This window comes from Dermacentor andersoni, chromosome 7 (genome assembly GCF_023375885.2).
Source record: "Dermacentor andersoni chromosome 7, qqDerAnde1_hic_scaffold, whole genome shotgun sequence".
Lineage (NCBI taxonomy): Eukaryota > Metazoa > Arthropoda > Arachnida > Ixodida > Ixodidae > Dermacentor > Dermacentor andersoni.
The window spans coordinates 16,880,690-16,908,022 of NC_092820.1; the positions used below are offsets into that span (position 1 = coordinate 16,880,690).

A 27,333-nucleotide genomic window follows, 5' to 3' on the forward strand; every position below is an offset into this window, starting at 1 on the left:
TCGCCATCGGCGCGATGTCGTCGACCGTGTATACAATCCGGTTGGTCGTTCCGTACTCAAGCGAACAAAGCGAAGGAGTCAGAAGCGGGAGAAGGATAGAAAAAAAATACTGACTTGCAATGACACAAAGATTAGAAGAAACACAAGAAGCACAAGAACACTAACACACATGCACTTAATCTAGATCAATGGTGATTACAAAGGAAATGCAACGAGCAATTAACAGTGGATATAGAAATTAACACGACACCAGAATACACTTAACGGTGGTCAACTAAACAGAGTTCAAAAGAAGACAAATGATGGCATATGCATGGCCGGGCCGCAGGAGCAAGTAAATAAAGCACGGAGTCGACAGCAGAGCATTCCCGATGAACGCTGGCAAGCGGATGCGATTGCTGGACTGGGTATCCCGGGCGTCTAGGTCTGGCGTCTTCGCTCGAGCAGGTTGAGCTAACTACAGGTGAACTACCGCGAGCTTGGTTGCAGGCATTGGTTTGTTGTCTGTTACGCCAACTAGCAACTCGCAGTTCAGACGCGGCTAGGTGGCCCAGGCGATGCTGGACGGCACTAGCTCCTTGAGGCTTCTCAGAACCCAAGGCGGGAGAGCATAATTGCCCCCTGGCCTTCGTCCACCTTCGCCCCAAACGGCCCTTTCTTCTTCGTCGCTCGGCTCCGGCACGCTCTGAATGAAAAGTTGCCAAATGACAAACGCGCCTTGCGAACTCTTTGACTGTGATCCCGACAGGGTTCAGCGCCTTTCGATTTATTCGGTCGCGTTGTCTTTTCTGCCGCATTCCCGCACGCTTCCTGGTGCTTCCGCCGCTTCCTTTTCTAGCACGCTTCCTGGTGCTCATTTCCCAGCTTTCCGCTCGCGTCTCATGCAGACCGGAACTGATATCGTCGGTCTCGATTGCCATTTTAACCGCACAGGAAGAATGATTTGCTGCTAAATCATTCCCATCATTGCTACCTCGGCTGACGTGCTCCCTGGGTAACTGCGCCGAATCCACAGCTGGCCTACCTGCTTCTCTAGCACTCCACTGGTACCGTATCTCGTCGCTTCAATCAGGTCCCCATCGACGGGCTCCTCCACAACTATGCCATGGCCTAGGTATCTGGCATCCCCCGTCAACGTACATTTAGGCCCACAGATATTAGGCTCTCTTTCTACCATCGGTAGAACCATGCATACGACTTCTTTGCCCCTTCCGTGCGCAAGTTCTGTGGGCACCTCGCATTTCTGCTGCTTTCAAAATCCTGTACCTCTTGGTGCTCGCTGTTAGCCCTGCTCTCGTTGCTAACATGAGTAAGCTGAATACTTAGCTGGAACAACAGTATTTACAGCTCTCCGGCTTCTTTAACCGCCAGTCGCTCCCTCTATTTTTCTTCTCGAGCCAACGCACGCTCTTCTCGGGCCTGCCCCTGCTATTCCGCAAACCATGCCCTTAGTTCAGTGCCCTCTAGGCCTAACTCTTCGCCTTGTTCTATCCACTACTCGGACTTCATTCCCTCCAAAGTGCCGCTACCCCTCCAAAACTTTCGCACTCAGAATTCGCATGCACGTGCGTTCGACAATGGGCAACAATGTGTTAGTCGTACTAATCGATCAATCTCCACGATTTTCGTTGTTCGTTCACTGTGCTGCTTTTGTACAGAACGCCCTGTCGCGGACGCCAGTTCAACGTCACGGCTTGTCACCCATTCGCCGTCGGTGCGAAGCCGTCGACGGGGTATACAAGCCGGTTGGTCGTCTCGTACTCAACCGAACACAGTGAAGAAGTCAGAGTTGGAAGAAATACAGAAAAAAATAGTTATCCAGTGACAATGACACAAAGATTAAAAGAACCACAAAAAGCACAAGAACACTAACGCACATGCATTTCATCTAGATCAATTATGAATATAAAGGAAATGCAACGAGCAATTAACAGTGGATATAGAAATTAACACGACACAAGAATACACTTAACGGTGGTCAACCAAACAGAGCTAAAAAAAGAATATGAAGGCATACGCATGGCCGGGCAGCAGTAGTAGGTTCATAAAGCCTAGAGTCGACGGCAGAGCTTTCTTGAAGAACGCTGGCAAGCCGATCTCGTTGCGGTGGATGCGATTGCTGGACTGGGTTTCCCAGGAGTCTAGGTCTAACGTCGTATGTCGAGCAGGTTGAGACGTTTGTCGTTGTTAGGTTGTCGTCTCTTACGTTAACTAGTAACTCGCAGTTCAGACGCGCCGAGGTGACCAAGGCGATGCTGGACGGCACTAGCTCCTTGACGCTTTTCAGCAGATTGCAGGCTTCACTTCTAGCTTCTAGACTCTAGACTGCTTAGCTGGGTCTAAAACCTCAGCTTAAATAACTTCTCCTTTCTCTAGTGCCCTGGGTTGGAGGAACCGCAGATATTGGCGACGATCTAATCAAGTTGCCCCAATTATATACTGGCTCCTCCGAAGGTCTTGGCCACGCCCGTGATTGATATTGATTTCACACACATTCATACATTGTCGGTGAATTTTTTCGCGCTGTCCCGCTATTTATAGGTTATAAGAAGGCATGACATTTTTATACATTATACATTTATACAATATAAAAAGGCATGACATCTGCTCATGTGTGTATTAGCACCAAACAATGAATGTGCTGGATTAAGGAAAAGAAGCAGCGGGAAATTGCTCGCTGAGAAAACAGGTAAACACAGTGCGACGCAACCTGAGAAATAATGATACTGAAGCGTCCAAGAATTTCGAAGAAAAAAAAATGATTGTCTCGTCCCGACGGCACTTCGCAAGTCTCCGCAGCGTCGATGTCCCTAATTCTAACGAAATTATTTTTGAATAGCTCTGATAGTCCACGCAACAATTTGGTTGCTTGTGTACTGTTGATAAAATGCTCACGTCCTGCGGCCTAAATCTCACGGCACGAAACGACACATGTGCGCGGACATGTACGAAGACGCGCAGTCTGTCACTGCAAACCCGTGCGATCGCTGCTTTGAGGCTTCATTCTTTATGCTCTGTTTGGCTATGCACATACTCTCTATAACTTTAGATAGTTCGCCCTCAGCGAATGCCGAGCTTTTACGCAAAACGCCAGTTGGGGGTACTTCATCGTGGCGACCATGCGCAGTGGGCGTACCCTGTACGTATTAGGTAAAGAGATGGCCTCTGTAAACCATTCTGTGCTTTCTGTTTGCGCAAGATTACTATTTCGACAGTTAAAAACTTCCCTCGTTGCAACTGTAGCAACCGCCAGAGGAGGTCAACCCAGCGCGCCTCCGCCTACCTTCCTCCTCCGCGACGCTTCGCCTCTTTTCTCCGCTATGGGGCTGACGCGGTGGAATTTTGAATAAACCCCCGCGTTTTTCGAAAAGTAGCGCAGTCCTTAGAGCTTTCCGCCACTCCGCTCTCCCCGGCGTTTCCTCCTCCACGCATCCTGTCACCGCAGCCTCCACTGCTATTCCATTGGCCAATCTGTGTCATGTGGAAGCACGTGACGTGCTTTTGTATATTTCTTTCTTTCCATCGCGCTCCGTCCGCCATTGTCGGCCTAGCGCGAGAAAAGTACGCGCAGACGGATTGATCGCGGGAGGTCGCGGGATCAAATGGCGATCAATTCGGCCGCATTTCGATGGGTGGCGACAGGCAAAGACGCCGGTATCTAGTGCATTGGGGCCACTTTAAGGGTCCCCAGCTGGTCAAAATTAATCCGGAGTCGCCCATTACGGCATGCCTTAGAATCAGATCGTGGTTTCGACACGTAAAACCAAAGAATAATTTTTTTCTCTGTCTTGTGTGCCTTGAGTGCACCAGTTAAAGCAACGCTGCTTCCCTGCTGAAACTTATAAGGCAAAAGAATACAGACGCACGTTGTATACAGAAAAAAAATTACCGCTTCAAGAAGAGTGTTACTGGTGCGAGTGAAGGGTGGGGATAATTATTTTCGGAACTTCAGTCCAGTTATCCCATCAAGTTCGTTCTTGCTATCAAGTTCCATCCACTTGCGCTGTATTAACTAACTAACTAACTAACTAACTAAATAAATAAATAAATAAAGACTATTTCATGTGCGGGTATGTTGTTCAAATTATCAATACTGTATACGAGTGAAAACGTTGTTCATGGCTACCACAACCCGTGAGTAAGCTACACACATCTGTAAAAGGCGCGGAGGAGAAGCGAACCTGTTGTTGGCGTTGCTGGCCCCAGACAGTTAGAATCTCTCAATCGCCGGCGGAACAAAAGTCTTACAGGTACGTAAAGGAACCTACGTAGCCCCATACGCATAAGTGAAAACCTGAGGATAAGGGAATTACGCGCGTGTTTGATCACAGCGGGTGCATGCGTCGTGTTTCAGCAACACGAACTCTCAACTTGCGGGCGCTTTACGCCTTAAAGAATGGTCCTTTTCTGTAATATTGCGCAATTCCAACACATTATTAAGGCCAGTTACCGACTGACGAAGCAGAATCTCGCCTCAAAAACTGCTCCGCAGGGCTCGAACGACCTTTTCCGCAGAGTTCCTCCAGTAGCGCGTTAGCCGGCGTCTGCTACGCCAGGGCCAGCGCGGGCGGCGCCACGGTCGAGGCCGCGCCGGGCATGGAGCGGTGGACTAGGAAAGTGGTTGGCGCTACTTTTGGAGGTTGAGGGGTTTTAAATCCACTTCGACCTCAGCGCCACCTAATTTTAGTTGCCGCCGTCTTGGCTATGACGTCCAACCGAAAGCCGCCGTCTTAGATTTGGGAAACCCAAACTATGGCGCCATTTCGTCCCATGATGTCAGAATCACGTGGTTCCACCCCTATCCACCACATTAGACCATTTCGTCATCATTGGCACCCAAATTTGGCCGCCATCTTGTATTTCAGATTCCTAAACTATGCCAACATCTTTAATTACGACGGCATACTCATGTGGTTTCACTTCTAGCCGCCACATTGGATTATGACGTCATTATTGGCAGGTGAATTTGGCCGCCATCTTGGATTTGAAATTTGTAGACTATGCCGCCATCTTTCATTGTTACGTCATTATCATGGAGATTCACTTCTATCCACCATATTGGATTGCGACGAGATTATTGGCACTAGAATTCGGCCGCCATCTTGGATTATGACGTCACAGTTACGTGACGTCACCAATCACAAATTGGTTGCTATTGATTTACTATGGGGGGCGTGGCACCTTGGATTTATTGTTGGCGTCATCAATTAGCGGCCATCTTGAATATACCAATGACGTCACCAATTCGATCTACTAGTGACATCACCCATCAATTAACAATTGGGTTGCTATATCGATTTAATATGGTGGCCGCCATCTTGAATTCCTTGAACTGAAAATTTCACGCCGAAGGTAGGTGCATGGTAGCAGACCCCAAGAAATCGAGAAATGTTATGAGTAAGAGCTTACGCTCTTAAAAGAAGAGCCCCTGCGCGTCAGCCAGTGATAAGGATACAGGCACTCAATCTCAGTGTTTACTGATTGTCATGTCTTGAAATGCGCTTTCGCAGCATACATATACCAGAGCCGCTCAAGCTGAGTCCCGGTGCATGGTAATGCCAGCAGCGTAATATTCATTTTATTGGTGAACAAATTCATTGTTATTAGGCCACGATTCCGAGTTGGTGCAGCTGCTTAAGCGAATAGACACATATTGCAGCAGTCTGCCGTTGCAGCTTGGCATCATGCTATTTGAGCAGCACACGCACTGAAAGCGGCCGCGCACCGAAACGGCGTCTGCGACTTTTCGTGCGCAGTGCACGCATTCGGCACGGCGCCTTGCTTCCTTGGCGACAGAAAGGGTGCTACAATGCCTACGATGCACGAAATTCTCTGAAACTCCCAACTCAGCGCAGCTGAGACGAGCAGATATACCGAGGCGCCATGCATTCACCAGGAGAGCGTCGTGTTTTGTACTACCCAAAACCTATAAGCGCGGCACAGGAGGGCGCTGTTGACCGGCGTTTCTGCAGCGCCGCGTAGGCAGCCAGTCAGGCCGTTGCACTGGCCCGGTCTTGCGCCACCCTCGCCCTGTCTTGGAGGTAATCTCGGACGGAGGCAATAGGGAGGGCGAGCCGAGGTAGCGGGTTTCGGAGACTCAAGTTTCGGAGACGCGTTCAAGAGGCAGCACAAGAGTTCGTTCCCCTCGTTTCGCGCCGTCATCGAGTGAGACCTGTGCGTATTTGCACGTGCGCGCTGGACCCTACGCTTGCTAATTTAATTAGTCAGCGAATGCTTGCTGCAATCTTATACAGCGGACAAAAGTACGAACCTTGCTTTGTGTAGTTGTTTAATAGATTGCTATGGCTATTGAGCCTTCGCCTTTCGGGCGAAACTGCGACATCCTTGTTTCTTATGTTTCTAAGGGGGCTTAAAACAGAGTTGTGTACGATAATGTTTCTTTCTCGTTGCGGAACGCATACCGCGGTAGCCCAGTGCTATCGCGTTGCGCTGCTTATCACGAGGTCACGGGTCCAATCACCACCGCAGCGCGGCCTCATTGCAGTGGGTGGGGTATGCTAAAAACGCTCGTGCACCGTGCATTTGGTACACGGTGAAGAGCCCGAGGCAGCTGATAATTAGCCCGCAGTTTCCCATAGCGGTGTGCCTCGTAACGATCTTTTTCTTTATTATTTATTTTTGCGCGTAAACCACCGGAATTTCAATTTACGTCGCGCACCTACATTTACAACCGGCAGTTTTGCGTGCGTCTATTGAACTTAGTTCGGTATCTCGTTGCTGTTCTCTGTTTAGTAGCCAATCATTATTCTTTTTTTAGATTTTTAAGATCCCGTGGACGTAGGAGTTAGTCTGTGGCCTTCAGAGTGTTACTGCATGCCTCCGCCCTGGAGGAAAAAGGAAAATATTAAATATCTGGTGCTCTTTCACACCCAGGGTGGGCACGGCGTTTACTCGGAATAAAAGTTTATCATCTCTGTCTTTTACAAGTTGTTAGCAACGTGCCGCGTTTTTCAGGCGGGGGAAGACAAGGAAGAGCGACTAAACATCGACGTAGCGCGTGCCTCGTTCTCCGCGCGCGTTCAGGCATCACCAGAAGAAGAACAGGCTCTCGCAGGAACGGCTGCAGTTCATCGGTGCGGTAAGCATCTTGAGCTTGCAACAATGTTCCTCGATTCACGTTTTTTTTTTTCAGCACGCCGTAGAGTCATGGGGTGCTAATTAAGCTAATACCGATGATTACAGTGTCTTTTGCTGAGGTGGGACATCTTGCAGCGGGAGGAGGCGAAGGACGGGTCAGCCAAAATGGCGATCCGGTCACCTTTCTGCTAAAGTTTCCTGTCGCCTTTTTCGCGCTGCGAGACGCCCACAGTGACCTAAAAATTAAAGATATATTTGCAATAATAATTAACTTCTGTCATTTTACCAAGGTAAACAACGCAGCTGCTCGGTCTTCTGTGCTGCTGCTGTTATTGATCCGATGTTCTCTCTCGCGTCACGATCGTGCCGACCTGCGCAGTTTTCGGTTGCCGCGAAAGAAGCAACAACACTGCCAAGCAGCCAAGCTACGCCGAACCGGGCACGTATGGGTCTACGAAGCGCGTGTACCAAAAGTGATAACAGGGCAGCACAAACACGCACTGCAGTCGGGAATAAAAAAGTAATTGCCTGTGGCTAACCTGGGAACCCGCATAAATCGGAATCATTTTCAGTGCGACAAGGACTCCTTTCCAGATATGAAAATTGGATTCGTGGTGGGAGCAGCGCAGAAAAAAGAACAGTACGAGCGCGTGTTCGTTGTCTCATTTTAGTCCCTAACGCAGCTTCCTGACGACGAACGAAAACAAATGCGCCAATTTTCTTTTAGACGTTTAGATGTTGAACCAAATCTTATTAGGGTCAACTGGCTCAGGTACAGCCGCTGCAGTTATATGCCCAAACACGCGCGAAGGAACTCGCCCTTATTTCGCTGAAGGCCGTATGATCAGACCAGCCACCAGGTGCTTTGCTGATATGTTTCCCACCCAACGTACTCGTTAAACCGCAGCGAGTTACGGATGTTCACCAATTTCTTTCTTGCCGAGTGACGTAGTTCGCGGACAACACTAGGTAATTACATAATCACACCCGCGCGCGTCTTAGCTGGCAGCACGTCGGTGCGTATGAAGGGGCATCCGCACTGACGCGCATTTTTATTGCGAAAGCAATACTGCTTGCACTTTCGGCCCATCGGTGGCTTGGCGCCTCCTTACACAGCTGCGCGTCACGTGACCGTGTGACGTCACGCCAGACCGAGAGACGGGGCCCCAGCCACGCCTAGTTTATATATACAGTAGGTCGTGGCCCCAGCTCGCGGCATCGATGGTGGAGGCGAAGCCTTGCGCGCCGTTGCTGCGGCGCTACCGAGAGAGGGCGCTCGCTGGTGTGGCGTCACGCTAGGAAGATAAATGGGGCTACAGCTCGGCTCCTCGCAGTGGTCAGCGCGCAGCCTTGCGCTATGTCGGATGATGTATAGCCATAAGTTTAACAAAGGGCAACCATGTCCACACCATCATCCGAACCAAGGCGCAGCCAAGGGTATTGCTTTCGCAATCTTCCAGGCTTAACCAAGCTAAGGCTTCAGCCAATTTTTTTCTCTTGGTCGACGCCGTCGCAAAGTTTGACTATTTCATCACAGCGAGCTTGCACGTTGGTCCCTAGAATAGCAGCTTGGGCTTGTTGGTTTTCCATCCTGCTAGTAACAGCGCAAAATGTAGACAAGGGACGAGACGAGACAAGAAGACACCACAAGCGCTGACTTTCAACAACGTTTATTCCAAAAGAAACACGGCTTCTTATAAACATTGCCCTCACGTGTCGCAGTCACGTGATCACACATCATGTGAAAGGAAAAAAAGTGCTTGTTTCACATGATGTGTGATCACGTGACTGCGACACGTGAGGGCAATGTTTATAAGAAGCCGTGTTTCTTTTGGAATAAGCGTTGTTGAAAGTCAGCGCTTGTGGTGTCTTCTTGTCTCGTCCCTTGTCTACATTTTGCGCTGTTACTAGCAGGACGTTGGTCCCGCAAGCCCGTCCATGTGCCAAGGGCAATATTCGGGGCTTCTAACTTTTGCCATCGCACAGCTCTTATAGGACCACAGATTTGCGGAGCGCATGCGTCGTTGCGAACGTCGAGCGCACGGTGGCACATAAACGAAATACCCAGCAATGGCGGATGGTCAGAGCAGACGGCGAATGTGACGTCTGTTTGCAAACTACACATTAAATGATTTTTCTTCGAGACTTGATTCGCATTTACTCAGCGAGGAAAGGTTGTTATAGGGAAAAGAAATAAAGGACAAGTTCTCCATTTGGGTCCTGGGGCCCCCACCGCAGCTTGTTTCTGCGAGCCAGTTTCGGTTTCGGTATACCTAGGTAGTAGATGAGTAATGACGTCATGCTACGTCGGCTTGCACTGTTACTTGCGGTTTGTGGTATATACGCAAGCGCAGGCAAGTGAGACGCACGTAGAACTATCGGGTTCACATTGTTATAAACAAGGTCGTCATACGTAGCATTTGTGCTACGCACAATGTTAGCACATGTGGACCTGTGTAATGACGTTGTGACAACGTTGATGACGCTGTGATAAATACGCTTCCCAACCTTATCACCTGCTAAGTGTCATCCTTTGAAGTGTGGAAATACACGGGATTGAGAGTTGCTGCAAGTTCAATATCTGTTACATCCTTTCATATTTCGGGGCCAGAGTAAATCCCTATCTTAACTGCTACGGGCACTTGCTGCGTGTCTTAGTGCTTTTGCAGCAAGTTTTCACGTGGACCCAGTGTAGGGGTGCGCGAATATTAGGAACTTTGGAATAACGAAACTATTATTTCTAAACTATGGTTTTTATGGCGGAGCTCCTCGGTATGACGACGTCTACGGCGATTTACAGCGCGAAATGGGCCAATATATTAACTTTTTACCTACCATGGGGAAAATGGGTGCTTTCTGTAGGTTACGCCAGATATTTTTTTTTTTCTGATAGAACTACTGCACTAAATATGTTATATAATGCATAAACAAAACGCAGAATGAATCTCCCTTTTGCGCATAACAGACTTATTCACGAGACGTATGTCGTAAAACGGATATAAATTGCCAGAATCAAGATTGTCGGATAAAAGTGAACAAAGTTTGTAATGGGATGCTTCTAAAAAAGAAAGTAACAAAATTGCGAGATATAGAAAAAGTACTGCTGTCTAGTAGTCACTATCTCTGGGCATTCCACTACAGAAATGTAAGGGCAAGCACTACAGTTTGGCGTGCCAGGCTGTGGCCGCCGACGTTCGGGGTTGACTTGCTTTGTCGTCGCCCTCAGAGCCAAAGTCCGACGAAAAGACAGCATCGTCCGACTCGCTGCCGCTCGATCCATCGATAAAATCAGTCGCAGACGCAGCGGAATCGAGAGATCTGCGATCTTCTGCGCCGCTCTCGGAGACGGCCATTTTAGCTTTCTGCTACGACGATCGCGAAACATCTGAGTGCGTTCAAAAATTAACGCCTGGCAGGGAAAAAGCGAACTGCTTGGAAAACAAAAATATAGTTCTCCTCTTTCGCGTCCGATTGCGCAGTGTGTCCATGAGTGGCGCGCAAGGTCTCGAAAGCGGCGTTTCAAACCATCGATAGCGGGCTAACGATGCCCAATGGGCGCGGTATGGAAAGAGTCAAGGGAACGCACTACACTCTCTGACTTCCAACTAAAGTTAAATGTGCAGTGGCAATTTTTATGTTTCAACTTTTTCTCGACTATATACAGCTTTCGCCATCGCGCAATAAAGTATATATAGTCTTCAAATCGTAGGCACGAATAAGTTCAACTTCGAAGTTTTTCAAAGTTCTCCAATATTTCTAATCCCCAACAGGGAGTGATCGAGTATGCAATTAGAGCAAAAGTGCGATGCATTTCAAACAATAAAACTTTCTTAGTGGAGCTCGCTGCGTCCCTCAGGGATTAAGGCTTTCTGGCTGAACCAGTCATTGCATTCTCTAAGGAGTCGACGAGTGTGCGATTATTAAGCTGTTCATTCTTTCCTGCTGCGCCATTTACTTTTGCATTCAATAAAGAACGCTTCATAACTTGCAATGTGATGATGGAAACTTGTCCGCGCTTGGAATGTACTGTAAGGTGAGCAGATCGTTTTATAGAAATGGCGAAAACGGCTGTTCATTATTTGTAAAGTGTTCGAAAGGTATTCGAAGGTTATTCGATTCTATTCGCCCCTGGCACTATTCGATACGTATTGGATTCGGCAGTGAAGATTACTATTCGCATGCATCCCTATAGTCCAGAGGGCGCTATATTGAAACACCCGCATGTAACGTGCAGTGACTTGATGGTTCTATCAGCACTTCGTGAGTTTAGGCGCAGTTCATGCATTAGTTGTTTGCCGTCGACAAAAAAAAGTAAATTCACGCAGAAACTCCTCTGGGAGTTGTCTAAGTATGCGTAAGCAATCTGCCACTTGTTCACCTCCACGCAGCCGGGTGTCTTTATCAATGTTATGAAACTTGATCCGACGAGTATAAACGACAGCGCTGCGGCGACACGAAATAGCTCAAGGTGAATTGATTACGCAAGCAAACTACTGCAGGTGGCGTCGCCACGTGCGCTAATGACGTTGCAATAATTGAGCTGTTATCGCTAGTTATCGCATTATCTATCCCCAGCGAACCACTATGGACCGTGATCAATCATACTCGGCCGCGCGCACCCAATCTTAAAAGCGATCTGCGATGGGGACTGAGTGCACCGAGTGCATCGTGTGCGCTGTGTTCTCGCCGATTCGTTGGCGTTTAAACGAGAGGCACCATGAAGGTCAATTCGCTCGCTGTCGTGAGCCCTATTTTGAAAGCGATGATCTTACGTGACTGACGGATGGTCGGGTTTCCTCGTTGGGTAGACATAGAAATGGTTACGGATTTAAAAAAGTCAGTTTCTCCCAAAAGGCAATGACTGCTTACGGAACATCATGGCGACGCCGACGGCGGAAATGCGCATTGAGTCTCTTAACTGCTATCGCAACTATAATGCAGACCGCACGCACTGTGTGAGTCGGTCTTAAGCGAATGTGTGGGTGAACCGGCAAGACGAAACAGAGTGTTCCGGTAAAAGACGCGCAGTGCACTTTAGTTGACCAGGGCGATCCGCAGCCGTCTACCAAGCCGGTGGAGAAACACCGACACAGAGCCACCACCGATCGCATCATCTAAGCCTTCAGATTCAACACAGCTCTCGCGCCAAAGTACGTGGGTCTTAAAGACCAATTTTGTATTGCGAGGATTGAAGTACTCTTGCGAGTTACGCTAAATGCTCTTCCAATCAATGAATCGGATGAGTAAAGAAATAAATTAGGTTTATAAAAAAAGGAATGGCGCGTTTGTAGGCGCCTATTTATCGCAGTGAGGATGTTTAGGTAGCGCTTGTTGCTTCACTGCGTAATTCCGCAGCGAACGGAGCCACGGCCGGCACATCTGCAGGGGCAGTACAGATTGCTTTGTGTATACGTCGACTCGATAATGCTCGTGTGCTATCCTGCGTCGAGAAATTTGGCAAGAAAACAGCCGCAACGATCAACAAGTTCGAGAGCGTTCGCTAAGAAAGCCTCGCTTTAAAAAAAGCCGCAGTTCCACCGGAACGGCGAAGAACCGATTGCGATAGCAAATTAGTGGATAGCTGTGCGAAGTAAGGATACCAGCTTTATTGGCCGTATAAGCTTGTAAACATTCGCGTACTAACTAAATTAACAATGATAGAATATGTAAGCGTGACTCAACGAGGACGTAGAAATAGACATACGGAGACAGCGTTGTCTTTGTTTGTCTGCTTCTTTCTACGACCTTGTTCAGTCGCGCTTACACATTCTATCACGGATTCAAACCGACTAGCCCGTCAACGTGTTTTAACTAAATTAACCAGCATGGTGTCACGCGCGCACAGGTAAGCATGAACACACATGGCTCGATGACAGCGGAAACTGTCTGTGAAAACGCTGGAGTGAGGAATCGCGGTAGCAGCCGCAAGTCCTTCGTGCATCTGTCGCTTCACCGCGTACCAAACGTCGAATGCACAGTGCCTACGAAGCTAGTGGCATTAAGTGCACTCTGCAAACATTGCAGATCGCTTTGAAGATGAGGTCCACGCGGGTGCTCGCTTCAGTCACGTCGCAAACCGCTTTCAAGACACACGAGCGGCGGCAACGCATCCCTACGGCGTCCGCGAAAGCGTCTACTACGGCGTCCGCGATTGGCGTGGCCAACCAAAGCCACCTATAGGTGGCTTTGGGCCAACGCCGTAGTAGACGCTGTGGTTGTCTCCACTCTGTACGGAGGGCGGGTGAGGATGACATCGATGCACCGTAGCAGTCGCCGGAGAAGAACGTCGCTCCTGCGTCGCCTCAACACCCTGCAAGCGTCCTTCTTTTCTTTAAATCACTATCATCATCAACGACACCCTGCCTCGCGCGCTACAGGAGAGGGCAAGCATGCGAGCCGCGTTCCTCGCTAGCGCACGCGAGATTGAACCGCGTTCGCCTGCTCACCCTCAAACGCTTTCGCTCATGCACAACCTCACGGCGACGGCGACGGCAGAAATGCGCCTGGAGTGTCCATATAATTGCTGTCGCAATAAAAAAAGTTAGCACGAAAGTGGTTGCCTCAGTGTAAAGACATGGCAGATTCACGACTTGCCTTTGCAGATAAACTCGTATAGTCGTCGGAGCATGGATCCAACGCAACCGCCACCGGGCCTTCCACAGTCCATGTCACCGCCGCAACTCGATGAAAATCAATCACAGCTAGATGGACAACAGCCGCAACCAGGTGAAGAGGTCCAGGTGCAGCCGGGTGAACAGGCGCCACCACCCCCGGGTGAACAGCCGCAGCAGCCGAGAGAAGAGCTCGTGCCGGACGGCCGCCACAGCTGGCAGGTGGCGGTGGCAGCGGCGTGGAACGTCTTCTGCTGCTCCCTGCTGCGTCGCGCCATGCCGGTGATGTTCCTCGCGGTGGGAGACGCGTTCGCCACCACCTCCAAAGGCGCGGTCGCCTGGATGAACGCCTTCATCTACAGCCTGGCATACACGCTGTGTGAGCGCTGATAACTTATCGTTGATCGATGCCGTACGATTATGTGGCGCCATCGGTTTAGTAGAAATCGACACGCTTTCCCGTCTCAGTGTCATCCCTGCGGGCGTAACGATATCATCTATTCAACGTTGGGCCCGGGAGCGTCTATAGAAACGAGTGATCTGAATAACGTCAAAAATGCGTTTATACTTCTGTCCTCACTGTGAGTTCTTTACGCGCTGTTATTTGACGCTCATGAATAACCAACTAGCCGGAATTCCAGGTCATATGAGATGAGACAATGCGATATTTGGCTGCATCATTTCTTTCTTGCTGCTGCTATGAAAAGGAGAGTAACAGAGCTGTACGTTGGTCATGTTGGTAGCTGAACTTCGATAACATCTTTAGAGCCAGCGGACAAGGACAAAAGGGAAACGCCCGTTGCGATTGCACCCTTCTTGCAAGAAATACTCCGTACTCCTTGCTCCCTAATGCGAAATTTGAGCACAGCGCTCTCTGTTTTCATTTCGCGACATATTGGCTGGCGCGGACAATCTGTCTCGTGCAGTACGTTGCAAAAGGAGCGACGTGTTGCGCGACTGCCTCGCTAACCTGGAGATCGCGAGAGGCAGCGCGTGGGTGACGCGTGGGCACGATTCACAGCAGCCACCGCCAACAGACCACCCAGACAACGCGCGCTTCTCTGACGCCATCTAGTAGCCATCGTCACCGCACTACCCGTCTCACCCTTTCGCCATACCCTCCTCCTCCGCTTTCCGCCTCGTGGTTCCACGCCACCCTCCTATGCCGCTTTCCTCCTCGCGTCCTTCTTTCCCCGCTGCGCTCCGGTTTCGCTCTTTCATCTTTAGCTCTGTTCGTTTGCTCGGTTACTTTGACGCCGACGTTCGCCGCAGGAAACTGAAGAGTTCTGAACGCCGACGAAAAGCTCAAAAAGCACTGGCAAAAAGCTCAAAAAAGTTGTAGCCTTCTTGAAAGAGAATTCTGACAAGTTTTTCTGCATTCTCTTTTGACATCCAGGACTTGTATTACTCATTGCTTCATAATATACTAGTAACTTGCGTGGAAGAGGAAATTGTAATTTTGCTGCAGTTGCCTTTCAGAATTCATGTGGGGTATCCGTGCAGGATTTTTTAGCTTTGCTTCGCTTTTATCTTAAGTCGACATATGCAGAATGTAATTATGCTGTATTTGGTGTATACATGGCTCATACTTGGTGCCTGTACTTAGCCCGTCATAACAGAAGCATGCCAGAGGCATTGATTTATTTCAGCCATTTTAAAGTATTCAGATATGTCGATGAACATTTAGTTCTTTTTAATCTGGACGCAAATTTTACAGTTGATAAATGATAAAATTTTTGCTGAAGCCCTCAATCCACTAACAGTGACGGTCGAATCACCTGCCGAAGGAGCGCTGCTGTTTTTAGGTATCCAGCTTGAGTTATCCGACCAACACACATGTTGGATATGTAAGCTTACAGCTCATGAGCCCTTGTTACGGTACAACTCCGCCTATTGAAAACTTGTAAAAATGAGCATTGCTAATCTATGCCTTGGAAATTCTTCAAAATATTCGTGCCATCACAGTATTTACACAAGCTTGAAGAATCAATTTGAACGGTTGTCTACAGCAGGGTTTCCGAAGTTATTGCATGTTTCTGTAGCAGAGGGTTTGCTGGAGCGATCTCGTGTAGAAAATTGCTTTCGGGATACAGCGAATGAATAGACGTAAAACAAACGAAAGGTAGCAGGCGTAGCCTATCTTCTCAGGACGGCACGCTGTCTTAAAAACAGTTTTAATCGTGTGAAAACAGTTTTAATTTTTCAGCTCCAGAAAAACTTAGCAATGTGTGTACGTCGACAAACCCGTAGCAGAAATCTGCGGTTGGGTGTCCCAAAATGCATAAAATCCTATTCTGGATTGCGAAAAGTCAGTGGTGTACGAATTGCCACTGCCCTGTGGTATGAAGTGCATACGGGACACACAGGACGGTGCCTTAATATTAGCTCAAGAGAGCATAGTTCAAATGCGGGAGAAAAAAAAATTCACCGACGATTACGACACTCCCTGATGCGAATTTTGAGCGCAGCTGTTTGGGTGTTTTGAATTCCCGATATATCGTGGCAAAGAATTTGATTCCGAAATACATTGTCCTCTCGGCGGTGGCGCAGAGCCTTTGCTCGGGCAGCTCGTTCAGCAGCAGCGGAAGCTACGAAGCATTTCCACCAGCTGCGTCGCTCGTTGTTGAGAAGGGAAGCGCTAACACGGGAACGCGTAGCTAGCACGGAGTGGACTCTCTAGCGGCGGCGACGCAGGCAACGTAGCGCATGCGCAGTGGGTTCCAAACCCACGCCAGCGTTTCGTTTTCATATATGGTAACGGTGGACGCGCTCGCCGCATGCCTGGTCGCCGCCGTGGAGCACGTAGGTCATGCGGGGCACTCCACTTTCCTCCTCACCGTGACCTCTCGTCATAGTCTCTTGCTCTTTCCTTCCTCTTCATGCTTCCGCTGCACCCTCCTCCTCCGCTTTACTCCTCGCGCTTTCTTCGCTCTCGCCGCCTTCCATCTCCCGCTGCCCTCCACGTTCGCTCTTCCATCCTTCGTTGTGTTTTCGCGCGGTTACACCGAAGGACGCCGACGCTCAACGCAGACACGGCCACCTGAGAGCTGCCCTCTAAAATTACCCTGACGTCCATCTGTCTCTTCAATGTCATGAATGCGGATGCGCTCCTTTGTTTGGTGATTGCGTTCTTTTGGCCATGCACAGGGATAAAGATGTGCGCGAAATTAGAGGCACATGCAGGCTATCAACCTGAGTGGTGAAAGCTGCGTAAGCACCGCGTCTACCGACCTCTTAGATAAAGAAACTGTCTTTTTGGAAAGCTCAGTTCGACGTATTGATCAGGTGTGGTGCTACTGTGTATGGTGTGTAAGGTTCTTTTTTGTCTGGGAATAAATATTCAAGATAGCGCGTTGTGTTGTCAACGTCTCCTTCTGTCCTGGTCCGCTGGCGCTGAAGTTGTAATCCAAGTAACACAAGAACATTAGGATCGAAACGGTTGACCTGGACACTACCACGTTTTTACGCAGTCACGTTATAGTTAAGGCACTCTACGAGAGCCGCCCTGTAAACTTAAGGGATCCCGCTATGCCGCACGCATGCGTAGTCGTGGAAGCCAGTGTTCGTAATTCGTTAAGGCGGTAATGTTATAAAGACACCAACGCTATGCTAAACCTCTCTCTACTAACACGTGGACGATACGAATATCAAACCGGCGTGTTTGAGGTATCATTTTAATGCGAAGCACTTTTCGCCTATGCCTAATTCTTGGCCCTTTGCGGAAGGCGGGGGCTGTCTCACCTCGCCCAATTAAAGAAAGAGCAAGTAATGTGTGACCGATGAGGGAGTGGAACCTCTGCCGTCGAGCACGATAGCCGAGTGATGTAACCAATAGGCGCGCTTTGCTGCGGCGATGGCTACGAGATGGCGGAAGGGTAGCGCGCGTCGTCTGTGTAAAAACAAAGCGCTGGATGAGCGGAGGTCTGTCTGCGGCGGCTGCTGTTAGTCGCGCCCACGCGTCACGATTAGCAGGCAGTCGCGCCCACACTTCGCTCAGTTTGCCAATATATCGAGAAATGAAAACACGTATACAACTGCACTCAAATTTCGCATTAGGGAGTGCATCGTGATCTTCGGTGAATTTCTTTTTTTACATACGCTCAAGACTCAAGAGACGAGGCATTACCGAGAAGAATGTTGCAATGAAATATCCGTAATACGCAGAAAAAGTGGGCAAAAACATGTGATAAACGGCAGTCTTGAAGGTGTTGGAACGGCGCGCTACACCTTAGCCACGATCAAACGCGGCGAGAGTTTTTGAACATAGATACGCGGCTACCAAAAAAAGATAAAGAAAAAGAAACCAAACAAACAAAATAAAGAAAATCAGAAAAACAGAAAGGGAAATAAAGAACAAGAAATGAATGAATTAATAATACTTTTGATAATTACCTAATAAAGTACTAATTAGCTCTCTAACCTTAGGGCGCATACTGTGATTGCGAAATTGAAGCAGAGCAGTGGCGAGGCAGTGCTTAGCCGAAATTCTAAGAATATGTAGCGCCACTTTCCAGCCATCTATCGGTTCCTAGCATCTGATCAAAAAATGCATTCAGGAATTCAGCGAACTTATTGAGGAAATCTTCCTCGTTCCTAATGTCTGCCTTGTCGCGTATTGCCTATCCACAAACAAGCGGCGGGGGCACAGATGTATTCTTGTTTTTTTAAGGTGCGTCCCACTTCAAAAAAAGAAAAAGAATTGATATACTTGTGCGCTGTTTCCAGCAAAACGATTTGCTGAAGTTAGCACGTGCGTCCTACCCTTCCTCAGTTCGTGCTTTATTAAGTGCGCACTATTCCAAGCAATGAGTAATGTTATAGCTTTGCCCGAATCAGGGTGAATCACGCTAATCTGAGCGAAATAGTTTCTGGTTGGCGGCCGCCGTGCCTATAGCTCACCTGTCACCCTCACACGTTCGCAGCGCCCGTTGTGACCGTTCAGTGCCGGACCATGCCGCTGAAGGTTCTGTCCATCGGAGGCGCCCTGTTGGTCGGCGTGGGCCAAATAGTGTGCTTCGCCCTCGGCAGCCTTGCCCTTCTGGTGCCAGTGATAGGACTCTGCTGCGGTACGTCTCGGCAGGCTTTGTCCATCGCGGAAACGGTTCGCAGGATCGAGCGCGCTGAACGGATCTGGTTGCGAGCCGGTTTTGAAAAGAATACTTTGGGGGATAGTACTTTGTGGGTATACAGTATTCCGCGAAACTCATCTGGATAGAAGCCTCTCCGCAGATATGCGTGTAGCTAACGGCAAAAAGTTTGTCGGCTTCCACAAAGGTGGTCGGAGAACTACGCTAAATCTGTCCTAACATCTCCTCTTAAGTCGCAAATTGTGATACGCCTAGGGTCACGCTATATAATGGCTTTTATTTAAGGGGTAAACAGTTTACAATTAAGCGTTACGGTTGACATCTAAACTTGACTTTATGAAGATCTACGATACGTTTAACATCCGTAGAAACAGCACAGTGGGTTAATTATGAGAGACGCCGTAGAGGAGGGCTCCGGGTTAAATTTGACTTCCTGGGTGTTCTTTTTATCATGCCCTCCCCTCCCCCCAAATTCAGCGTACACGAAAGTTTTGGGATTGAACCCGCGGCCATGTGCACAGCAGCGCAACGCCTCTTAGCCATGCACGGAGCTACTATACCACGGAGGGTCACAAATTGATTGTGTTAAATATACGGAGTGATTACTTAGGTTTTACGGAACTTTTTTTAAAAATCACCTGTTGCAGATAGCATAGTTCTTTCTTTAAGCTGGATAATTCGAAAAGGCAGACATTACTAGCATGAGAAATAATAATAATAATAATAATAATAATAATAATAATAATAATATTCTTCATTTCTCTCTTTCCACAAAGTACAAAATGAGAGCGGACGTAAGGTTAAAAGGCTCATGCAGCGGCCTGAAAAAAAACCATTACGCCCCACATGACAGTATGACGAGGAAACAGCTTCGTCATGACAAACGCAGTGAAATACTGGAAACATTGGAATACATTGCGAAATTTGTGAACGTAAAAGGGCAAAAATACAGTAAGGGTCAGTAAGAAAATATACGTACAAAATTGAGAACAGCCTTAGGGCATTTGTTAACATTGTGTGATGTAAGAAGCAATAGCGCGACATACAAAATAAAAGAACGAAACACCATACATTAGTGCAAAAGCGGCAAAACACTAATTAACTTATTTTTCGAAATTTCTTCCAGTGAGATATTATTCCGTTCGAGTGTGTTAAGGTAACAGGGAAGTTTATAGGCGCTTGATTGAAATCGGTACACAGTCCGACAAAACGGTGTAGACCAACCGGTGCAACGGCTTACATTGCACGGGCACATGGCTTTGAAGGTTGAATAGTGTCAACATATCTGCGTTGTTTGTTATAATAGCATTCTTGTTCATAATAATTAATCTAAAGGCATAAAGATTAGGCACTTGAGTGATGTTCAACTCGGAATAATAGCTTTCTGTGTGGCCATACCATGGTGTGTTAGCAATTAATCTTGTCGCACGTTTCTGTGTAACAACAATCTTTCATAAATTATGCTTCGTACTTGTGCCCCAGACAGTGTGGCAATTGTTAAGTATTGAAACTATGAAAGCGTTGTAGATTAATTGTTTAATTCTTGTTGATAGCAAATACCGTTGGCGACATAGCACCCTATTCACTTTGTTCATTTTTGAATGTATGTTATTAATTTGGGCTTCCCAATTAAGCGAATCCGAGAAGGTTACTTCCAGATATTTGATACTACAGACGATTTCAATACAGTTGTCCCCAAACCTAACCATAATATCTTTTACAACTTTGTTTCTCGCTCGAAATACCATGGCTTTAGTTTTGCTTGTGTTCACCCTTAGGTAATTTTCCTGCGACCATTGACACATGTATTGCAAGAACTCATTACCTGTAGAGGATAAATCATTTTCTCTACTACCCGTAATGAGCACCGTAAGGTCATCAGCGTGGGCAGTAAGGTTCACCGGTAGCTTAGTGTAAAATATATCATTTAAGTAAACTAAAAACAACAAAGGGCCTAAGATGCTGCCCTGCGGCAGGCCCGATTTTATGTATTGGCCATCAGACAGAGCATCATTGTGTGCTACTATTTGTTTACGATGTTGAAGGTATGACCGTATCAAAGAATTAGGAATCCCTCTTATAGCATAGTGGTTTAGTTTATTTACTAAGAAGTCATGATTGATTAAATCAAAGGCTTTGGAAAAGTCAACATAAATTCAGAGGACATGGAGCTTCTCCTCAAATGCATTTATGATGAGTTCCTTTTGCTTGAGCAGTGCCAATTCAGTGGATCTTTTTGGTCTGAACCCGAACTGATCATTCGACAAAACGGAATGCTTATTTAAAAAATTAGCTACTCTCGTGTGAATAATTTTCTCTGTGCCTTCAGAAATTACCGGTAGAATAGAAATTGGCCTATAATTTGACAATTGAGAGGTATCGCCTCCTTTGTGTATCACGATAACTTTTGCAATCTGCATCTGCTTCGGAAATACTCCACTACTGAGACAAAGGTTGAATATGTATGTTAAGATTGGGGCTAACAAATCAATTACATACTTTAGAGGTTTTTATTTGAAAACCGTTAATATCTAAAGCCCTACTGTTTTTAAGATTTCTGAATACAGGAATTATTTCATTTTCGCTTGTAGGGGACAGAAACATCGACATCGATACTCCTGGTGCTTGGTGAATTGACGTGTTTGTTGAATTAATAGGAGAGCATAGTGTATTTGTGATATTCACAAAGAAATCGTTAAAGGCATTTGAGAGATCCTGCCCTGTCAGCGCAGCACCATCGCGCATAATGCAGTTTGGACCACTGTTGTAGTGACGTCCAAGCAGTTTACCTATTTGATTCCCTCGATGCTGAGGGTTCGTGCTAGAATTACCTGAGAACGAATACCTGAGGTATTCCTACTTGGCTTGACGTAGTTCTTTGTTCAAGTTATTGCGATATTTCTTATATTGAGACAATTTCACGGGATTTGATTTGATTTGATTTATTGATTTCCATTTACACACACATGTACAGAGGAGTGGTAAATGGAGGTGGATGAGGGAAAAAAGCCGCACAGACGCGGCTTGAGGTAACCTCACCCTCTTAGGTACAATATGGCTGCATGGGGTAACACATCAAGCGCCATATAAATTACATTTATCTAGTGGCCATAAAACATTGCAGTTGTACAATATATGAAAGAACAGTGAAATATTTCCACAATAACCATGCAAAACACACTGCGGCATTGAAATAAATAAATGATATACACTTGGTAACATAGACAAAAAAAGAGGAAACATAACACACATTATTAATCATTAACAAACGTGCTCTAAAGAAGTGAAAGCAATAGAGTTTTAAATTCTGACAGTGATAAATCCTGTAAATTGAAGCCTGCTCTGTCGTATAAATTCAGTAATCTTGGAAGGTTGTTACACAACATTTGACAACCGTAGTTAGTTCTAGAGCGCGGAACCTTCCAGACTTCAGGTGTACGAGTTGAATAACGGTATGAATTGACGGATAGATTTGCAAGTTCTACAAGTAAAGTATTGTTACGTTTGGTATTAAAGTAATACTCGCGTAATAGTCTGCAGTCATAGATCTTATGGGCTGTCGCAATGTTGTATTTCTTGAACAGGTTTTCAGTATGGGCGGCAAACGGTACATTAGCGATGACACGTATTATTTTCTTCTGAATACGAAATAATTTACTCAAGTTACATTCAGTTGTGGTGCCCCATACAAGATGCCCATAATGTATGTGAGACACGAATAAGGCATTATAAATTAATAATTCTACAGAGACGGGTAAGGTATATATGTAGCGATTTAAAACACCTGTTATGCGGCTAAGTTTTTGGAGTACAAAGCTTACATGGTCGTCCCATTGCATGGTACTCGTGAACTGTACCCCTAACACCTTTGCAGAAAGAGTGAGTTCTATATTTGTGCATCTATACACTAATGTTAGATCTGGAGGAAGAAGACTCATGCCTTTGGTATGAAAAATTACGGCCTTTGTTTTCGCAGTACTTACTTTTAGACAGTTCTCAGTGGACCAATAGGATAGGCTGCGCAAGAAGTCATTTGCCATACTAATTAAATTGGTACAAGAACCGGACGAGATGAAAACACTTGTGTCATCTGCGTAAATTATAAATTTCGCCTTTTGGATCCTTGGATTTAATGAATTGCGCATATAGTTTCGCTCTTTTTTGTATTTTTTTTTTCAATAAGGCAATCGTAATTCATGGTTTCTTCGATTTTCGTTTGCGACAGCATTTTAAAGGAAAGCAGTTTTGATACATGTGGTTTAACACAATCATTAGTGCATCGTACGCAACATCTGCGTCAGGTAGCGACAATATATGGGAGAAGTTGGCCGTACATATTTCATTAAGAAAGGTGTCGAGGGATTTTGAATCAATGCAGCGATAATAAGACACCGGTGATTTAGAAGCATGTTTAGAGTTGGTATTAGCAATAACCGCAAATACTGTAAAATGATCCCTTATGTCGATTATCAAAGTTCCGGAAGTTATAGTGCTTTTATCGTTGTTAGTGATAATTAAATCCAAAGTAGTTGAAGTGGAATATGTTTCACGCGTCGGCACAGTAATTACATTCACAAGAGCATAAGAATCAAATAAAGAAGCAAACTGTGTCTGCTCTAGTGACGCAGTTCGCATATGAATATTCATATCACCGGAAAGGTATATCACGTGCTCATTTATAGACACATAATCAAAAAGGGCTTCTAACGACGAAAAAAAATTTTCAAGTGTTCCGTCTGGAGGGAAGTAGACAACAGAAAAGATATTTTTTGTCACTGTGAACGGTTAACACTTCACAGTCCGGAGTGCAGAACGGGAATTTCTCAAGTATTGTTGCAGGAAGCGAATTCACAATTTGCAGGGATACACCACCACCTGACAACGAATAGCTGAGGTATTCCTACTTGGCTTGACGTAGTTCTTTGTTCAAGTTATTGCGATATTTCCTATATTCAGGCAATTTCACGGGATCCTTAGATTTAATGAATTGCGCATATAGTATCACTCTGTATTGTATTTTTTTTCAATAATGCATTCGTAATTCATGGTTTCTTCGATTTTCGTTTGCGACAGAATTTTAAAGGAAAGCAGTTTTGATACATGTGGTTTAACATGTAAACTTTATTTGTAATCAGTAAACTTGAGATTAGCTTTTGTGACAGCTTTTATTAGCTTTTGTTATGCTTTGATTAGCCTGTTATTATAAGTGAGTATAATTGTCTAGCACAAATTAGGTTGAATCATCGTGGTACCAGGTTTCAGTAAACATTATTGCATGGAAAGAAAATTTAAGGGAAGTAAACAGGCTATGTATTTCATCAGCCTTGTTGCACACAGAACGACAGTTCATACGAAAAACAGCAATGCTATTTTCATAGTAAACGCTATCTAGATCTGCGATAAAAGGAAGTTCGAGGCAGCTCATGGGGGCATCCATGTTTTTAGCTCGTTTTATTCAAATCATTCGAGCTAGCGATCCTAAGTCTGGCACTGTTTTCAGGTTTGCGGGCATAAATGTGCCCATCACGCACCCAAACAAACTTCCAGTTCGTTTCACGCTTTTTGGCAATGGCCTGCGCAAGAAGGCGCTTCCTTTCAGGACACAGGTGCTCATTGACGTAAATGGGCACAGATTCAGAAAACCCAAGTTCACTAGCCGTTAGTCGCTTTCGTCTTCCTTTCTCCAGCACAGCATTTCGTTTCCTTCGGAGTGCAAGCTGGACAATAATGCTCTTTCCAGTTTGGCTTCCTGGTACTGAAACCCGGTGGCACAAGTCAATATCAGACGGTGATATGGCTTCCCCAATACAGTCACCAAGCATCATCATGATTTCCGTCTGTTTTTCATTAGCATTCACTGGTATTCCTTTTATTTCTATATTGGCGTTTCGCGAGTACTCTTCGCCGTCCACGATTCGAGACTCGTTCGATTTCGTTTGACTTCCTATTTGATCACAACGTGACTTTAGGTTGTCATTTTCAGTGCGCAAGCGCTTATTTTCTTCTAGAACTGCTTTCAGATTAGTTACCATATCACAAATTTGTCATCAGGAAACTTTAAATTAGCTTTTATTTCTCTGAGTTCATTTCCAAAGTCTCCTTTCAGAGAATCTTTCAAATTCTTGAGGTCGATCCTAATTTCTCTCTTCAGGTCCTTAAGGGCACATACCAATTATTTGCTTATTTTTGCCATGATGACCAGCAGTAAGTTACAACAAGCACTGGTATGCTATCGTATGGCAGCAGTGTCCTGACACAATTTCAAGTGTAGTGACGAAGTTACAAAAGGAGTAAACAGATTTCACCAACCTGCAGCAAAAAGATACTGCTGTCAGTCCATCCGAATGATCCAGTGCTGTTCATGCCACTGCTGCCATTTGGACGGTGCCCGACAAGGTCCCTGTATTTGTAGCCTTTTCGCTGATGACGTCAAAATGTTTCAGCAAACCAGCAGCTAGGAACAGTCCTCACGTGTAGTCTTGGGGTCAGCGCTTTGCTCGGGGTAGCGGCCAAAGGGCGAAACTTGACCGCACGTGGCAGGTAGGCCCAGGACGTAGATTGAAGACGGGTGATCAGAATAAACTGATTACCGACCCTGCAGCAAAAAGATACTGCTGTCAGTACATGCGAATGATCCAGTGCTGTTCACGCCACTGCTGCCAAATTAAAACACATATCCAAGTAATTTACAAAAATTCACTAATTCACTTCTCAATTACACCATACCACATAGTGCAATACAAGCTGTTGCCGATGAGCTTGCAAGACGTATCCATTTAAAATGAATTTCCCGGATGGCACCAGTTTCGAGATTGTTTCCCAAAGTGTGGAACGAAACACACGTATCCGTATGCGTGCTTGTATGCATGGTCGCACAAGACGTGTGTGCCTTGTGTATGTCGTCGCAGGCCTTGGCGCCGCCGTGTCGATGGTCGTCAACGAGACGGTCGTTCACCTCCACTTCGAGGCGGAGCGTCGCAAGGCCCTGTCCATCTACCGGGCGGCCTTCTCGCTGTCGGCCATCGCGTACCCCTTGGTGCTCGGGCTGCTCGTGAGCGAGTACGGACTGGACGGCGCGTTGCTCGTGACCGGCGCCATATCGCTCAACGCCCTGGCCGGCTCCCTCCTCATGGCCAGGTACGGTCGCCTCGCGATGTGCCTCCGCTGGTGATGGATGTACTCGCACGTAACAGCCGCCTATATAGATCACGGGGGTTGCAATGTGGGCTTGTTGGTAATGCATCTTCAAGGGGAGTACTGTAGCGCGATTAAAAGACGGGACAAAAGAAGACACATAGGCGCTGTTTGTGTCCCTATGTGTCTTCTTTTGTACCGTCTTTTAATCGCGCTACCGTACTTCCCTATATAGAGTCGCGGAGGAAGGAGAAGTGAGGTGCGAAAAAAAAGTATGCCGGAAGTCACGTGTCATTTGAATGCTTCGCAGTTTTCTTCGTTTACGGGGTTGCGCTAGTATTAGCTACTGCTACTATAACACCGCGGGTTACTCTCTCTCTCTCTCTGGCGTCATCTTTGTCGGCGCGGGGTGAGGCGCGAATGGGCATTAAGATGCGAGGGGAAAGGCGCAGATTAGAGGGGAGGAATTCACCTGTAAGTTGGAGGCGCCGGTACCAGGAGGCTTCGTGGTGAGTGATGTCACAACCTTTTCTGATTACCCCCTACTTCCCCCCCCTGTCTTCATGTCTATATATGGAGTACTTGACAGCATATTTTAACCGATGTTTACTGATAGCTGTACGTTCATACTGTCATCCTCTTTAGGGCGACACTGTACCCGGTGACATTTTAATGTGTAAGGGTTCTTTGGTGAGTACTCGTGCAAAACCCGTTATGTCACGCTAAATGTGTAATGCCTTGTACCTGCACAAAAGTGCGTAATTTGCTAAGTTAAGTCATTTAATCATTATAATATTGCAAATGTACATAATGGGTAGCTTTATAAGGGACAAGGATCAATTGAAAACAAATATTGATCAAAGAGAAAACCATTCTTGTCAGGCCGCCTTGAAAGCTTACTTTTTCGCAGTACGGCTTTGTGTGCAAAGAAGCCGGCTGTGGAGCAGCTGAGTATAAATATAACTGATTGGTATACGTGATAATAGTTTATTGTTAATAATTAATAATTAGTGGTGCTTACAGAAACTGGTGACGTCGCCATCGCGGAGTCAAGGTCGTAACAAAACATAAAAAAATAAAAATAAAGTATAAATTAAAGAAAGGGGGAAAAACCAGCTGTGGCGAAACCGTTTGTGACGGCGTGCCGGCTCATTCGATACGAACGCTTTGAAGGGGTCATGCAGCTTCCTGGAAGCTCATTCTACACCTTTCAGTACACGGATTTCATTTCTTCGGCACCGGAGAAGCGCTGGGTAGACATGCATAAGCTATGAAAAGCAAGTTAGCAAATCGAAGTAACAGCCGAACCAAAGAATGCTTACGCATTAGTAAACAATCTTCAGCAATCCTGTAGCATTCTTATGTTAAGAAGTCAAAGTATGTTGCATTTCCCCCGGTGCTAT

The 27,333-nt window shown here is 46.6% G+C and overlaps 1 protein-coding gene across 4 annotated transcripts in view; it reads left to right on the plus strand.

Moving 5' to 3' along the window:
- The first annotated feature begins 6,555 nt into the window (after nucleotides 1-6,555).
- LOC126535632 (uncharacterized) overlaps nucleotides 6,556-27,333 on the plus strand; it is a 41,369-nt gene continuing 20,591 nt past the window's right edge. For all 4 annotated transcript variants that reach the window (XM_050182440.3, XM_055073191.2, XM_072289163.1 and 1 more), the window contains exons 1-4: nucleotides 6,556-7,099; nucleotides 13,701-14,088; nucleotides 18,632-18,775; nucleotides 25,705-25,933. In XM_050182440.3, the coding sequence (XP_050038397.1) occupies nucleotides 13,725-14,088; nucleotides 18,632-18,775; nucleotides 25,705-25,933 (737 nt within the window). In that variant the 5' untranslated portion in view covers nucleotides 6,556-7,099; nucleotides 13,701-13,724. The remainder of the gene's footprint in view (nucleotides 7,100-13,700; nucleotides 14,089-18,631; nucleotides 18,776-25,704; nucleotides 25,934-27,333) is intronic.